General features: G+C 47.1%; 1 protein-coding gene across 1 annotated transcript; it reads left to right on the top strand.

Annotated features, from left to right (window-relative positions):
* Positions 1-5,491: 5,491 nt before the first annotated feature.
* LOC137916225 (ceramide transfer protein-like) lies at positions 5,492-14,757 on the top strand. The gene is made up of 15 exons (XM_068759305.1): positions 5,492-5,581; positions 5,717-5,851; positions 7,689-7,805; positions 7,860-7,949; positions 10,239-10,331; positions 10,468-10,554; positions 10,712-10,804; positions 11,206-11,283; positions 11,913-12,008; positions 12,192-12,324; positions 12,416-12,486; positions 12,569-12,697; positions 12,864-12,993; positions 13,100-13,232; positions 13,381-14,757. Exons 1-14 carry the CDS (start codon positions 5,492-5,494, stop codon positions 13,225-13,227), a joined length of 1,470 nt encoding a protein of 489 aa, XP_068615406.1. The 3' UTR covers positions 13,228-13,232; positions 13,381-14,757.
* The last annotated feature ends 1,990 nt before the right edge of the window (positions 14,758-16,747 follow it).

The raw sequence follows: 16,747 nt of genomic DNA on the forward strand, positions 1-16,747 counted from the left end.
TGGGGTGAGAGACCAGGCACTCAGAATGAGACTGGGAGATTTAGTGAATTCTAACCCCCATTGGACTACACGAGATGTTAGAGGTGAAGCCACAAGATGGATGGCACAACAGGAAAATCAGTCCCCCAAATCCAAATGCAATAATGCTTCAGTCTTAAATGAAATGTCTGTCTCCTGCGAAAGTGCTGTGTCTCGTCCTTCAGAGTTTGGGGAGCTGGTGTCGTTGTTAAAGGCACAGCAGACGCAGTTGGAATTGGTCATGAAGGCCTTGGTCCCAAGTAGTGCGCCTCCCCCAAGAGTACGTAACTTTCGACCCTCAAAAGCTGCAGATGGAAGACCAATTTGTTTTAGATGCAACGAAGTTGGGCATATTGCACGTAATTGTCCTGCGGTTACAATCCATCCTAAAGATGGAACCCAGTTCCCAAAGTCATCGGGAAACTAGAACCCGCCAGTGTTCAGAACCAGACATTGGTGGGGGCTTTGCAGGGCTCTAGTGAGTGTATAAGTTCCAAGTCCAAATGTCCAAATGTATCTACTTTGATTGGTGAGTGCTTGGAGGGGGAGGTGGATTTTGATGGGATCAATGTAAATTCTTTGTTGGATAGTGGATCCATGGTAACAACTCTAACTGAAAGTTCTTTCAAGCAAAGATTTTCTCATTTGTCAGATAAAGAACTCAAAGACTGTGGCTGGTTGGGTCTGAGGGCTGCAAATGGGTTAAAAATCCCGTGCCTTGGTTATATCGAGTTCAATATTACTGTGCTGGGTGTGACGCTTCCACGGTTGGGAGTACTGATTGTTGAAGATCCGAGCGACCATTACATGAAAGAGAAAAAGACGCATGTTCCTGGGGTGGTGGGAATGAATGTCTTGAACTCTCTTTATGTTGAGCTGTGTAAGAGATATGGTCCCGACCTGTGGGAGGCGCCAGTGCTCACAGCAGCCCCTCGTGGATGGAGGCTGGCCCTCAGATACTGCGAGATGATGGAGGTCATGGCCAACTCTCCGGACCCTTATTCCATCAGAGTACAGGGTAAGAAACCATTCTGCGTCCCTGCAGGTAGTCTCTGTTATGTCCCGGTAACATGTCCACAGATGCCTCTACACCAACCTATAGACCTGTTCGTAGAGCCTCTTGGTCCTGGAGAGGGCAGTTTACCTGAGGGGCTATTGGTTTCTCCCTCTTTAGTAAAGGCAGAAAAGGGCAAGGCATTTGTCCCCATTACTAATGTGGGTAAAACAGACGTGTGGTTGACACCTCGAAGAGTTGTTGCTACGGTTCAAACAGCCACTGTTGTGTCGGCTGACCCGCATATACAGGTTTCCATTGACTCTCAGAGTTGCATGGCATATGTGTCCAGTCAGGAGAGTGCTGTCGACGACACTGTATTGGATTGGCCAGAGTTTGAAAATCTGCAAGGGAAGGCAAAAAAGCAAGCCAGCGATTTGTTATTAAAATACAACCAAGTGTTTGCAAGGAATGACCTAGATGTGGGCAGTACCAACTTAATAAAACATGAAATCCCACTATTGGATGAAACACCAGTACGGCAGCCCTATAGACGCATTCCCCCTTCCCAATATGATTTGGCACGTTCCCACGTTCAACAACTTTTACAGAGCCACATTATTAGAGAAAGTAGTAGTCCGTATGCATCACCAATTGTGTTGGTACAGAGGAAGGATGGCTCCTTACGGATGTGTGTCGATTACAGGCAATTAAATGCCAGAACTAGGAAGGATGCATTTCCCTCACCTAGAATTGATGAATCCCTTGATGCTTTGGGCGGGGCCCAGTGGTTCACAACCCTGGACTTGGCAAGTGGGTACAGTCAAGTTGAGATGGCGGAGAAAGATAAGGCAAAAACTGCATTCTGTACACCTTTCGGATTGTTTGAGTTTAATCGCATGCCATTTGGATTATGTAATGCGCCAAGTACATTTCAGCGTCTCATGGAGCGCCTGTTTGGAGACTGCCGTCATCAGTCTCTGTTGTTATACCTGGACGATGTTATTGTTTTTTCATCATCTGTAGAGCAACATCTGCAACAATTAGACCAGGTTTTTTCTCGACTCAAAACACAAGGGTTGAAGGTGAAGCTTTCAAAGTGCCTCTTTTTCCAAAAACGTGTAAAGTACCTGGGCCATGTGGTGTCAGCTGAGGGGGTTTCTACTGATCCGGAGAAGGTAGCCGTGGTGCGTGACTGGAAGCGTCCTGTTAACCTGGCTGAGCTTCGCTCATTTTTGGGATTTGCCAGCTACTACAGGAGATTTATGGGAGGATTTTCTAACATGGCTTCCCCCTTAAATCGATCAGTGGCTCGGCTCCTCCCTCCTGGCAGGAAAGGAAAAACGCCAAAAAAACCTTTGAGCGAAGTTTGGGATGCAGAATGTGAGCAGAGTTTTCAGACTATTAAGAATGCATTAATCACTACAACTGTTCTTGCTTATGCAGACTTCCAGAAACCTTATGTGTTGGAAGTAGATGCCAGCCATGGAGGGTTAGGAGCTGTTCTCTCCCAGGAGCATGAGGGTAAGCTTCGTCCTATAGCTTTTGCGAGCCGTAGCCTAAAGCCCACAGAGCGGAACATGAAAAATTACAGTTCCATGAAGTTGGAGTTGGTGGCGCTGAAGTGGGCTGTAACGGAAACATTCAGGGATTACCTGCTGGGAAATAAATGTACAGTTTTCACGGATAATAATCCACTAAGTCACTTGGCCACAACCAAAGCTTGGGGCGACGGAGCAGAGATGGGCCTCCGAGTTGGCAGTCTTCGACCTCACACTGAAATACCGTCCCGGCTCACAAAATACTAATGCGGATGCGTTGTCCCGCCAACATGCCATTTTAAGGGAGTCTGAGATTAGCTCTGATGTTGTTGAAGGGGTCCTTGGGCTGCAGGAAGAGATCAGTACGCTGCCTGGGTTATTGAGGTCTGATCTTGTCACACTCCAACATCAGGATCCTAATATTGGCCCTTTTTTGGAGTGTTGGGAGAGAGGTGGGATGCCTGATGCTAGGGAGCGTAATAAGTTTACTAAGGGCACCAGGGAGTTGATAAGGCAGTGGGGTCGTCTTAGAGAGAGAGAGTCGGTGCTCTATCGCCGCGTTTGCACCCCAGATGGACAGGCTGAGCTTGAGCAACTTGTATTGCCCCAGTGTTTGCAGGAAAACATTCTTCGCTCCCTTCACGATGGACAAGGTCATCAAGGCATAGAAAGGACTTTTCAGTTGGTGCGTGCTCGTCACTACTGGCCAAATATGTACTCTGATATAGAGAAGTGGTGTAAAACCTGTGAAAGATGCGTGTTGTCGAAAGCTGTGCAGCCAAAAGTCAAAACGTACATGGGCACAGTCAAGGCGTCACGGCCTCATGAGATTCTGGCAATAGATTTTACAGTTTTAGAGCTCTCCACTGATGGCAGGGAAAATGTCCTTGTAATGACTGACGTTTTCTCTAAGTACACGCAAACTGTCCCTACTAAAGACCAGCGGGCTAGTACAGTTGCAGAGGCATTGGTAAAAAATTGGTTTCAGGTTTTTGGTGTCCCGGGTCGCATTCATTCGGACCAAGGAAGAAATTTTGAGAGTAGTTTGGTTCAGCAGCTCTGCAGGTTATATAAAATCGAGAAGCCGCACTACACCATACCACCCCCAGGGGAATGGCCAGTGTGAGCGTTTCAATCGCACTTTGCATGATTTATTGCGTACCCTGCCACCTGAACGGAAACGCAGGTGGCCTCGCCATCTTGCACAAGTGACATTTGCGTACAACACCGCTGTACACCAAACTACTGGCAGGACACCATATTTTTTAATGTTTGGGCGGGAGCCACAACTGCCCATTGACTCTCTTGTTGGAAACAACCAGGAGGAGGACCTTCCTATGGAAGAGTGGGTAGAAGAACACCAAAAATCTCTAGCGGCAGCCTATGAGATGGTACAACGAAGGATGGATGACAAAGTGGCTCAGAGGGACTCAAGGAATCAGGATGTACCTGTGGCACCGGAATTTGAGCAGGGAGATCTAGTATACACACGAAATCATGCTGTTAGGGGTCGGAATAAGATTCAGGACTTTTGGGACCCAGCTCCATATCAAATAGTCCATCCACCTCCGGCTCGAGGAGTAGTGTATTCTATAGCACCTGCAGGTCAGGACGGTCCTCTGCGACAGATACATAGGGCTGAGATGAGGAGTGTGCCTGAAAGTAGAGGGGTGGAGGAGACTGGAGCCGGGGGGATAGAGAATCCTCCCTCTGACGAGAATCCTCCCTTTGATGGTAACCCAACCAACGTTGTCATAGACCAGGATGAACTCAAATCCCTCCCTGGATCAGAGAGCGGAAACTGTAATGCTGGAAATGTGTCTGATCAGGTTCTTTCAGACCAAGAACCCATGGGAGAAACTGATGCATCTTTAGTTTCTGGGCCTAGGAGGTCGGAGAGGAGAACGGCTGGGCAGCATTCAAATCCGCATCGGCTGCCTCAGTCGGTGCAGATCATGCCTTGAATAACTTGATGATTGAGTACATCGTCGGGTCGCCGATGCACGCTGAGGGGGAGGAATGTAGCAGGGGACACCACAGGGTGAATGTGCTGGAGGCCACCACAGGGTGTCGCCCTCTCCTGGGGCGCTTCTCCTTAAAAAGGGAGCGGCTGTTGGCCAAGATGATGCCAATTTCCTGTCGGGTGACCAGATTGTTTGCTGGGCCCACATGCATGGTCGAAGCATCTGATGAGCTAAGCCGGTGAATATTTTAATATGTTGATTTTATATATCATGTTTTAGGTTTTAAATGCGTTTTACTTGATAGGGTCTGTTGAAGACCGGAGTGGTTCGAGCTCGGATTCGTAAGGGTTGAATGACTGGGCGTGGGAGAACGACGCCTCAGGTATGCGGTCTTTTAAAGTTTTAGACATATCTTATTAAATGTGTTTTAACAAATAATAATGTTGTACTTGTTTTGGTTATTTCAGTGTTCATGTCGCCGCTGCCTGCTGTCTTTTTGTATTAAGTTTAGTTTGAGTTTTGTTTTGAGTTAGTCCGCTCCGTGTCGTACATCTGTGTTTTGTTTATTGTGTAAGTTTGTACGAGCGGACTAACTCTCTTACCTATTTTTATGTTTTGTTTATTTATTCTTTTGTTTCATTCTTTTCTTTTGTTTTGTCACTTCCCTCCCTTGTATCCCGTTGACACTCCAATACCCACCATACCCGATCCTATTTTTACGTGTGGTTTTATTAGTGCATGGGTTTGTGGTGTGTTGCTTTTAAGTTTGCAGTGAGTTGGAGTGTTGACGTTGCGGGTCTCTTCCGCCTTGTAGTGCGGTGCTATTCGGGGGGGACTGGCAGGCAATACGGGATAAGGTGAAGAGTGACTTCCCATCTGTCATTATGTAATAAATACTTGTAACCCTTCGTCATTGTGCTTGTCCCTCTGTGCTCCCCGTAACATTACGCAGTTCCACCGAAGCTTTGGTTTAAATGTCTGAGAAGATTTCGTCGTCCGGCTTGGATGAGGAGGTGGACCCCGAGTCCGGTCAGCATGTGGAGCTCGGAGGCGTTTTAAGCAAGGTAACGCGGTGACAGTTTTATTTGTCTGTCCGGGAAGCTCTGACTGATCTGGAATCAGAGTGAGGAAGTTGCGCTTATCCCTGCATGCATGTCATGTTGCAAACTGTGTGAATTCCACCTCTGGTGTCTTTTCAGTGGACAAATTACATCCACAGATGGCAGGACCGATGGGTTGTGCTGAAAAACAACACTTTGAGCTACTACAAGTCCGAGGATGAACGTGAATACGGCTGCAGAGGATCTTTCTGCCTCAGCAAGGCTGTCATCACGGTAAGTATTGGCGTCGGTATTAGAAATCAATATCGCCGAATGGCGTGCTCGAGCGAGCGTATTGATTAACGTTAAGCGTGGACTCGACTGGTGGGAAGATTATGGGACCAAATGAAGATCAAGTCGATATCGTAAGTGTGTGTTCTCGGGGAGAACCTGGTCGATGTAAGCAAAGCGAGGCCATCTTTAAACGTCACGCTGTTTTTTTTGGGGGGGGGGGATCGGATGCAAATGCGATTCAGTGATACATTAAGTATTCAGCATTATTACTAACTCAACTCTAATCCAAACGGATGGCATACACAATTCCAGTTTAAAAAAATGTGAACGGTGACCCATGCAGCTCAGAGATAGGAAGGTAAACTTTAACCAGTAATATAGACGCTATTATCGCTACAGATAGGACACAAGGTTTGTTTTTTTATCGTACAAAGGGATTCTTGCTTCAGCAGACATCTGAGAACACTCGTGCCTTGTCCTCCCAGTTATTTGCTCAAGCTAAATGAAATCCGTGTTGCCTAAAGTTAAATCAAGGCTTTGACCTCAGAAGGGACTCGACCTGTCGAAAAACTCCGCACGCTGGTTAAATATTCACTCGTCTCTCAGAGAATATTACCGGGATTAGTTATTGGGACTCCATGATGCAAGTCTGAATTAAAACCACAACAACAACGTTTTCCATAGTAAATATTCCTGCGGGAATTCCTCTGCCGTCTGCCTCTCCCTCCTTCAGAGACAGCTGAAGCCAGCGCCGTCTCAGGAGGTCGGTGGCATGAGGGCTTAGGAATGCAGAAAGTCTGCTCCACACTGAAGCTGCACACACACACACACACACACGCACACACGCCAGAGTGAAGTCATATGGAGGCCAGATCCGTTTATGCATTTGTTTTTCTGGTTAATGCAATTCACTGAGAAGCCCGCGTGTCTCTCACTGGTATCGGGTGGGACTGTTAGACCTGTAGCTTAATGATCGTTCTGCCTGGAGCGTTCTCCTTCCGAATGTCCAAGAACCACCCAGATTGGTTCTGGTGTATTCGGACTGAGGCGGTGTTGGGAACCAACTAGTGCCCAAACGCCCATAGCAGTGACCGTTGCGTTCTGAAACTGGAGGGCCTTCGGAGGACTTTCACTCCATCCCCATTGCGGATGTTGCGTCTTGTGAAATTTAAGACGGATATTGCACAAGTTGTGCAGGATGAATATCGTTTATCGTTGCGAGTGCGTCGCGTTGTTTTTAAGCTTTGCATGGAATAAGGCCGCACGTGAGCGTCGGTCAGCTAAGCCAATCAAGCACGAGCAACATGAGGTCCTGTCGGCTGACGGAGCAGGTGTGGGAGGAAAACGGGAAGGAAACGCAAACGTGACGGAACCGTTGCTGCGCGGCGTTCTTTTCAGTTGAAGTGCCGAAATGTCGTCATGGAGGAAACGTGTGTGTGGATTCCTCAGGCTGTAAGTCGTTGAAGCTGAGTGGGGTAGAATGGAGGAATAAAACGGATCAGATATTCGGCACAGCCGTTGGTGGAACGGTTACGATAAACCGGGTTCAGGCAAAGACATCCTTAAAGCGCCGCTCCGCTGCGGTCGTTTAAGGTTACGCTTGCAGCCGAGAAAAAGCATCAGTTTCCAATCAAAATTCCTTCTCATTGTGCGGCAGATGCTTTCGTTTGGCTGATGGAATCCGTGTGTGTTGAACAGACGGATGCCTCCAGAGGCGTTGCAGCTGGGCTTTTTGCTTTTGCGCTGATTCTCTGTGTAATTAAGTGCGACCGAATGTTTCGGTGCTCGGCTGCAGACTCGTTCACTCTGCCTTCACTCTTCCTCGCTCTCTTTGCAGCCTCATGAGTTCGACGAGTGCCGTTTTGACATCAGCGTCAACGATAGCGTTTGGTACCTCAGAGCAGAAGATCCCGAACACAGACTTCAGTGGATCGAGGCCATAGAATTGCACAAGGTGAGCGGAACTGATTTATCTTTACTCTGCAAAATCATTCTTGGTCTTTTCTAGCTGCCAGACTCTCTTATTGAGGAAGTTATTCGCAGGACGTCCAACAAGGACGGCGTGTTTGGAGACCCGCGAGCCAATCCTTGCAAAGACGTGGGCGTTTTGTTTCTTTGTTTGTTTGTTCATTAACAATAATCATTTGTCTCTTTAGTCGTCCTCTTGGACAAGTTGGACCGTGTTTCAGGACAGACTGGGATTGATGTTTTGGGAGTGGGTTGGGTGTGGCAGATGTACCCTTGCAGACACCCAGCCCTCCCCCGTAAGAATGTGAGGAATCTGGGGAGGGGGATCCTGGGCGGGGGGGGGGGGGGTATCCCTTTTCATCGGACTCCAGGCAGGTGCGGTGACATCCAGGTTAGCGATGCTACAAGGGTTGTCAACGTAACGCATGTAATTCAGCCATCACGGGATTCCGTGCAACATGTCGCGCCATAATCTGCCCAAAACGGCAAAATGAACCAAATTATTTGATGCTGAGTTTGTCGTTTAGTTTCAGTACGGCTTTAAGTTTAAAAATATGTTGTTGAAGGAGGGTTTGTTTGTTGATGCTACTATATTTAAATGGTTTGCTGTTGGCAGGTATTTCATGCTTATGTCTGCATCTTGACCTGCAGTAACCTCAGTAGGCTTAATACAGGCGCTGTTGCTTTAAATGAGCGAGCCCTACTCTGCTCCCAGTTGGGCAAAGGGCAGCAGTGCATCATGCAACGTTGGTGTTGTTCAATGTTCACTCGCATTCTAAATGGCATCTTTATGCCAGGGCGACTTGAACTTGTGTGTCCTGGTTGGGATAACCGCCCCTGATGCAGCTACTCCACACCTGCATGCCTCCCAGTGCTGAAAATGAGTCTCATCAAAAGTAGAAGGAGGCTCTGTACTGTTGGATCAGATGCAAATGTATTATTTCTGCAGTTATTTCTAGGTTTGCATTACAAATGTCAACGTCTGGCTGCTAATTTTGTCATCGTGTGGGTAAAACAGATCTGTAGCTGTTCATAATCCCTCGTTGAATAACCGCGGGCTATTCGAGTGAGTCCATCCTTTGGATTGTCAGGTGGGCAATCCACATTTAAATGTAGGGAGAGAGAAAGATGTCAATGCACTCAGAAGATCATTCCATTTTGTTTCGTCCAGAGGGGTGAAATGGGAAGGAAGGGGGAATAACCACCTGTGTTTATTCTGAGATTTTCCACAGGCGCAGTCTGGACGTGATTGGCTTGAATCGGTGTTCAAAAAGGGGGGGTCGGGGGGGGGGTTCAGCAAATAGTAGTGAGATAGATGGAAGCAAAGCAAAAGGTAAATGCTGCTCTCTCTCTCTGGCTCGGTCATAACACGCAGTCGGCTGCTCCGCTCACCCGCCCTTTCGGTGCTTTACGGGTTTATCGCACAAACCACTCCAGGCAGCCCCCCCTGTGTGGGTTTAAAGTCCACTTGTCTGCAGATTGCGTGTCCATCGTTTTTTATTTGATCTTCTTTATAGCAGGGCGGATGTGCACGCATCCGTTTCCACGATCGAGAGCCGTCGGATTGTTTTCCGTTTTGCGTTGTTTTTTTTATTGGAGTTACCTTAAGACTCCGTCCTTGCTTAATCTGAGGCGGCGGAGGTATGCAGTTTAGCGCTCCTGGAGCACGCATTCGGATCAGTTCAGCTGATGTGGCCAAACCAGTTCCTTTTTTTTTTTTTTTTTTTGTTCCCGTCTGTAAAGGTGTGCTGCCCAACCCTAAAACCTGCTAAAGGGAAGTGCCGTCACTTCGGCCGCACACGGAAACTACCTCAATCCTATTTGCGTTTGGTTGTGCGCGAAGTTTAGCTCGCCGGTGAATTATGGCTTAATGTGGCCGTGTCCTTTCAGCCACGATTCGGTTTCCTGCCTTGTATCTTGTGGCAGTGAAGCTGGAGTGAAATCTGTGCCGGCTTTGGAGTGATTCCAGGCTTAGATCGTGAGCTTTATTAGAATTTGCTCTTACAATGAGACAAACCCTTTTCAGGTCTCCATTTATGTAGCTGATGTCTCTAATTCATTCGAGGGCAGTGTTTATTCGCCTCGGGCATGAAATGAGACTCTCTGTAAAACCTGTTTGAGTGCGCACACAAAAGAATGATGTGGCGGCTTTGCACAGCTGTTGTGACTTTTTTTTAACCCTGTCACCTGTAATCTAAGGGCATGAGTATTATCTCTGGGGTGGACATGTTTTCTCACACTGGGCTCGAGGCCTTTATGCTCATTGTCACGGTAACAGACGTCCAATCATAAAGCATCGCTGTTGTCTAGAGTTTGGGCTGTAAATAACATGGATGACTTTTTTCAGTGAACTAGACATTATTTTGTTATTTGATTTTTAATACGGCTTCACTAACGTTGTGTGTGTGTGTTTGTCAAGGAGCTGGAGGAGAGGAGGAGGGTCGAAGATGCTTACAAGTCTGCTGTGAATGAGCTGAAGAAGAAGTCGCACTATGGAGGCCCAGACTATGAGGCAAGATGAAAGTGGAGACGAAAAAAGATCGATTAGAAACCAGATAAACCGCATCAGAGCGACTTATTGACTTTGTCGCGACTCTGCGACTTTCACGGCCCTATTCTCGCACGATTCCAACGTTTGCGTTTCGCAGGAGGGTCCCAACAGTCTGATCAATGAAGACGAGTTCTTTGACGCAGTGGGAGCTGCGCTCGACAGGCAGGACAAGATGGAGGAGCAGGTGTGTGCATCGTGGGATGGGAATGTGCATTTAGGATCTTTATTTTATTGTCTTCCTTTCTCTGAAGCCCATGAAATCTGAACTCAAAGCGTAGCTATGGCGACCGGAGATGTTTGCTATTCTCTAGCGTCTTCTTTCTCCCGCTCTTGTCTCGCAGTGCCAGACGGAGAAGGCCAGGATGCCTCGAATAACTCCCATTTCTCCCGGAGACGCCTACTCCACCGTCGGCAAACACCGATACGCCACCAAGGTGCTCGACGCGGTTCTCGACGTGGTTCTCGTTCCAGTCTGAAACTCAAGTCGCATTAAAACCCATTGTGACCCGCCTATGAAGCCGCGCAGCTGCAAAAACTTTCTTGTACGTAACCATAATTGTGCTTGTTGCAATAACTCACGCACTGGACATAGCATGCTTAAACACAATGCTATCTGAAGCAGCTCTCTTCTGCTTCAGATAGCATTGTGCGGTGCTATCTGAAGCATCTGCAGTGCGGCTGAAGCAGCTCTCTTCTGCTTCAGATAGCATTGTGCGGTGCTATCTGAAGCATCTGCAGTGCGGCTGAAGCAGCTCTCTTCTGCTTCAGCCGCACCGCTTTCTGTTGCGTGCCTTGCTCATTTCTCACTCGATCTTTCTTCCTCTTTGCCGTACAGCTTCATAGCCATTCTTCTTCCCCGTCATCACTTGAGCTAGTCAGTGCTTCGGATGACGTTCACAGACTCAGCGCTCAGGTACTGCATTTGGTCGACAGCAAAGCGCCTGCACCTGCAGACGGGCTCGACGTTTCCACTGCAGGCAGAGAGAAACGCGCACATCCTGTGAGAGAATGTCTGCTGACGAGTCACTCTAGGATTTCGACAATTTCCTGTGCTTTCGGTGTAATCTTATTTGTAGCAGTATGAGATTAAAAAAAAAAAAAATCTAATAACTGAAATTCCTGGAGTGACCAAAAGGATTTTTTTTTTAAAATCATATAACCGTTTTCCACATACCTCCGATTAGGATAGAATGCATCACTGGAAACACTTCATTTCCTGCTCTCACATCCCTTTTTCTTTCCGGCATGAATCTTAACTGCATTATGTTTTCAATGCATTCAGCAACACTAAGCAGGAGCAAATGTTAAATATGTATTTGGTTACTGCTCTGTAGGAATTCCTCGAATTTGTGGCGGGGAAATTTGGTTTGTGCGTCATATTAACCGAACCTCAGTTATAAGGTACCAGAACGGGCGCTGCAACCTGCGGATTTAAAGACAGCAGAGCTTCTCAAATACGATCTATCCCTATGCACCAAATGTGACCTGTTTCAGAGCGTGTCTTCGACTAAGCTAGGTAATCAACATCAGTCTCTTTATTAGGTGGAGGACATGGTGCAGAATCATATGACATACTCGCTGCAGGATGTGGGTGGAGATGCCAACTGGCAGCTGGTGATAGAGGAAGGGGAGATGAAGGCGAGTACATGGGGAAAGAAGCTGCGTGCGATTCACTCCCTTTGATTGTTTAGCGGTGAATATTGACATCTCGCCCCCTTTTTAATAACGGGGGAGTGGAATAATTGATGGAGGGAAAGTTCGTCACTTAAAGCTGGAAGCATTCACAACACAGTGGAACCACTGTGCGCCACTTTTGAGCAGGTGTACAGGAGAGAGATGGAGGAGAACGGTATTGTGCTGGATCCTCTCAAAGCCACTCATGCTGTGAAGGGCGTGACCGGACACGAGGTCTGCCACTACTACTGGGATACAGCGGTGCGATTGGACCCGGAGAGTGAGTGTAGCGTTCCCGAAATCACCGTCACACAGCTTTGACTGTTCCTGAATCACAATCTGGCTGAACTCTTCCCCCCACCCCCACGCAGGCACTATTGAGAATTTAAACGTCGTGGAAACCCTTTCTGATAATGCTGTAATTGTTTACCAGACACACAAAGTAAGAAAGAGCTGCACGTCGAATGACTCGGTTTCCGCGAGCTGAACTATCTCCATCTTGACGGCCTCTGATTGCGTTTCAGAGAGTCTGGCCCGCCTCTCAGAGAGACGTGCTCTATCTGTCAGCCATCAGGAAGATCTTGGCCACAAACGAAAACGATCCTGACACATGGCTGGTCTGCAACTTCTCCGTGGACCATGAAAAGGCTGCTGTAAGTTTACTGCATGGGTATTCTTGTATCTTTCACATACTGGAAACCCTAACCCTTTAATTTTTTTGGAGCTACTTGGGCTCTTTCTCAACCTGCTTTTACAGAGGGTAGCATTTAGTGGCCTTTTACGTTTGTAGTTATTTGTAATTTTTTTTTGTACTTTCAGCCCACTAACCGGTGTATTCGTGCCAAAATCAATGTTGCTATGATCTGCCAAACGATGGTCAGCCTACCGGAGGGCGATAAAGAAATCAGCAGGGACAACGTCCTCTGTAAGATCACCTTTGTGGCCAACAGTAAGTGCCTCTCCAGCCTGAGCACGTTGGACCTCGGTGGAATGGCCCAGCTCGCGCCTCGAGTAGCCGGGTGGAGGATCGTGATTCCTTCTTTCATTTCTTGCAGTAAACCCAGGAGGCTGGGTTCCGGCTCCGTTCTTCAGAGCCGTGGTGAAGAGAGAGTATCCCAAGTTCCTCAAGCGCTTCACCTCCTACGTCCAGGATAAAACGGCTGGGAAGCCCATTCTCTTCTGAACCGGGTAGCTAACAGCCCAAACACGAACTGCTTTTACAAGCGAGCAAAGCCATTTCACAAGCGTTACGGTTTAGGATACGATTTAAGAAGGCACCAAGTGGAGCCATGAGCATCTTCAGATTTCAGTTCTGACTTTTAATCTTTTTTTCCAGGGCTCTGCTGGAACGAGGTTGCCCTCTGGAGAGGCTGCGTTTGTCAGCGCCGGGCTGTCGATGACCACGTGGATCACCTGCTGCTTGGAATGCGTCTCTGTATGCAGGACACAATGGCGTCTCACAGGAGACCTGCAGGGTTGAAGACTGTTTCTACGGCTTTAATCTGACGGTGGTTGTCATCCTCAGCCACACGGGAGCGATTCAACATCATCTGGTGGTCGTGGGTATGTTTGCATGTAAATTCAGGATTCAGGAGTGCTTTATGAATCGTTGGTAATTATTTTCTTCTTTTTTTTTTACATTTCTCATCGCATACTTCTTTATTTTTATTTATTTATTTATTTATTTCGACCACGTAAACAACCAAAAATCATAAAACAATGCCAAATACATGTGCACACATATACATAAACATAAATACATATATATACTGTACACACATATGTGAAGACATATTCACACACACACGCAGCACATGTAATATTAATTAACAATAACTCAAACAATAAATAATAACCATAATGCACTAACTATGCAATTTACGTGAGCGAAAGGGAGTAGGAAGAAGTAAATACTTATTTAACCCCACCCCTTCTAAACTTAAACATATACACTAAACTTAAATATACCGTATTTTTTGGATTATACGTCGCTCCGGATTGTAGGTCGCACCAGCCGAAAAATGCATAATTAAGAAGAAAAAAACATATATAGGTCGCACTGGAGGATAAGTCGCATTTTTGGGGAACATTTATTTGATAAAATCCAACACCAAACAACATATAGCGCAAAGAACATGCTAACAAGTTTACCAAAATATCAGGTTTTACTCCGAATCACGAAATCCAAGGAAATCTTCATCCTCGGTGTCACTTTTGAACAACTCCCCCAACTCGGCAGGTAGACAAGACGCCGCTTCCTCTTCTACGTCGCTTACATCAGACTTGTCGTCAGTTGCAGTTCCAATTATTCCAGCCTTTCTGAATCTCGACAGGATGGTTACGGTTGTCACTGAAGCCCATGCTTTGTCGATTGTTAGATAAATCTGCGAATGTGTTTATCATTAATTCACTAATCAATAGCAGTAGTAATATCATGGTTCTATTTAACACCATGTATAATCATTTCTGGCATGATCATGTTCATAAACATGCTCACATATAATCCTTGGAGTCTGGTACGATTGTATCACTGTTATATGCTGACTAGACTGTGCACTATTTGTCTCTGTTCAAGGTTGGAGGCCTCATATCGGAGGCCTCGGGGATGTGTGTGTGTGTTTCATGCTGTACCCATTCTTATCTGCTAATAAAACTAGGTGGGGGAGAGATGCTCGCTGAGAATCGCAGGAGGCAGCTCATGAGCGGCATCCATTCTCCCTTGCTGAAAGAAAGAATACTAGTCTCGTTTCTTACCGCAAGACAAGTAAATGATCATTGGTGTTTAGTCTTAAGGCTTGGTTCTGATTTTCTCTCTTTTACAGTGTCACAAACCTGACATTAAGTGGTCCTTCGAGCCGGATCCAATACACCCGTCTGCCAGTGGGCTGGCTTGGAAGGATTGATTGGAGCCGTGCACACTCTGATTTGCAAGACCCTTTTCCGGGGCCAATCCTTCACGGGCCAGTCCCTGGGGGATCGGGTTGACGGGATTAGAACCAGAGAGCAGACCTGCCTGAAGGTGAGACACCCGGTATATTTCCTCGAGAAGGCGGGTAGGGACGGCGGTCCTATCGCGCGGAACGTTGTGTTTCTCCGTTCCTAACCAGGCGGGTAGGGATTAACAGCAGTCCTATCGTGCGGATGAGGTAATTTTCCATTGCGTCCAGCCAGGCGGATGAGGTAGACAAGACGCCGCTTCCTCTCCTACGTCGCTTACATCAGACTCGTCGTCAGTTGCAGTTCCAATTATTCCAGCCTTTCTGAATCCCAACAGGATGGTTGCGGTTGTCACTGAAGCCCATGCTTTGTCGATCCATTCAATAACTTCCAGGAAAGTTGCATGGCGCATTCGCCCGGTTGCCGTGAAGCTGTGCTCTCCATCCGTCATCCACTGCTCCCACAGGTTACGCAAAACTGACTTAAAGCTCCTATTCACGGAGATATCAAGTGGCTGGAGTATTTTGGTTAAGCCTCCAGGGATGATGGCAGGTATGGAGTTGAAAACTTTTAATTTATTTTTTAACTGTGGTGTGATGTGCGCTCTCATGCTATCCATCACAAGCAGAGCTTTGCATGCTCTAAAGAAGCCATCCGGTCGCTTATTGTAGCACTTTGTAAGCCACAAGTTCATCATTTCTAGATCAATCCACCCTTTCTCGTTCACGGCGACTTCAACTGAGGAGGATTGGATTTTTGGCATGGTTTTTCGTTTGAAAATGACCATCGGTGGCAGTTTTGATCCGTCTCCACAACACGCCAGCACCACTGTGAAGTGTGATCTCTCATGACCAGTTGTAACGATATTCACACTTTTTTGCCCTTTCTCTGCAACACTTCGGCCCATGGGGATGTCAAAAGTGAGGGGGACCTCGTCCATGTTAATAATATGATCCGGTGTCACGTTGTGGTCACTTACATGCTTTTCAATGAACGCGCGGAAACTGTCAACCTTGGCTTGGAAGTCCGCTGGCAGTTTTTGGGACAGTGTCGTCCTTGCTCTGATAGAGAGGCGTTTGCGTTGCATGAAGCGGTAACACCAAGAAGGTCCTCCCGCAAAGCCGTTTATATTCACCTCCTTGGCAACCACCTGGGCGTGGAGACGCAACTGCACCGTTGACAAACCTCTCCCAGCAGCACGTTGTTCAAGCACCCATGCGTGAACTCGTTCCTCCAACTGCGGCCACCTAGCTTGTCGCCCGCGATTAGCTTTCTTTGTTTTCTTCATTTCAGTAAGCGTAACCTCCGCTTTTCGCCAGTCCCTTACAAGTTTTTCGCTCACTCCAAACTTTCTTTCTGCTGCTCGATTGCCGTTTTCGGCTCCATATTTCACTATCTGAAGCTTGTAAGCCGTGGAATATGACTTTCTTTTCGGCGCCATTTTCATTCAGCCCTTCTAATTTGTGTTTTTAGATAACAGGTGTGACAGATAACTCTGAACCTCCAGAAACCGCGACAGATTCTGACGGGTCACAGAGTTCCCTGTAACACCTGTTATAGAAATGTGTAGGCTACTGTCTCTGCGCTCACAGATTTTGTAAAAAAAAGCATATACAAGTCACTCCGATTTATAAGTCGCACCCCCGACCAAACTATGAAAAAAACCGCGACTTATAATCCGGAAAATACGGTACATTATTTGCTAATAAAGATAGCAATTCACCCCATGTTTGGACTCACGAGTGATATTGTCAGGTATTGTCCCT

This window comes from Brachionichthys hirsutus, unplaced genomic scaffold, assembly GCF_040956055.1.
Source record: "Brachionichthys hirsutus isolate HB-005 unplaced genomic scaffold, CSIRO-AGI_Bhir_v1 contig_681, whole genome shotgun sequence".
Lineage (NCBI taxonomy): Eukaryota > Metazoa > Chordata > Actinopteri > Lophiiformes > Brachionichthyidae > Brachionichthys > Brachionichthys hirsutus.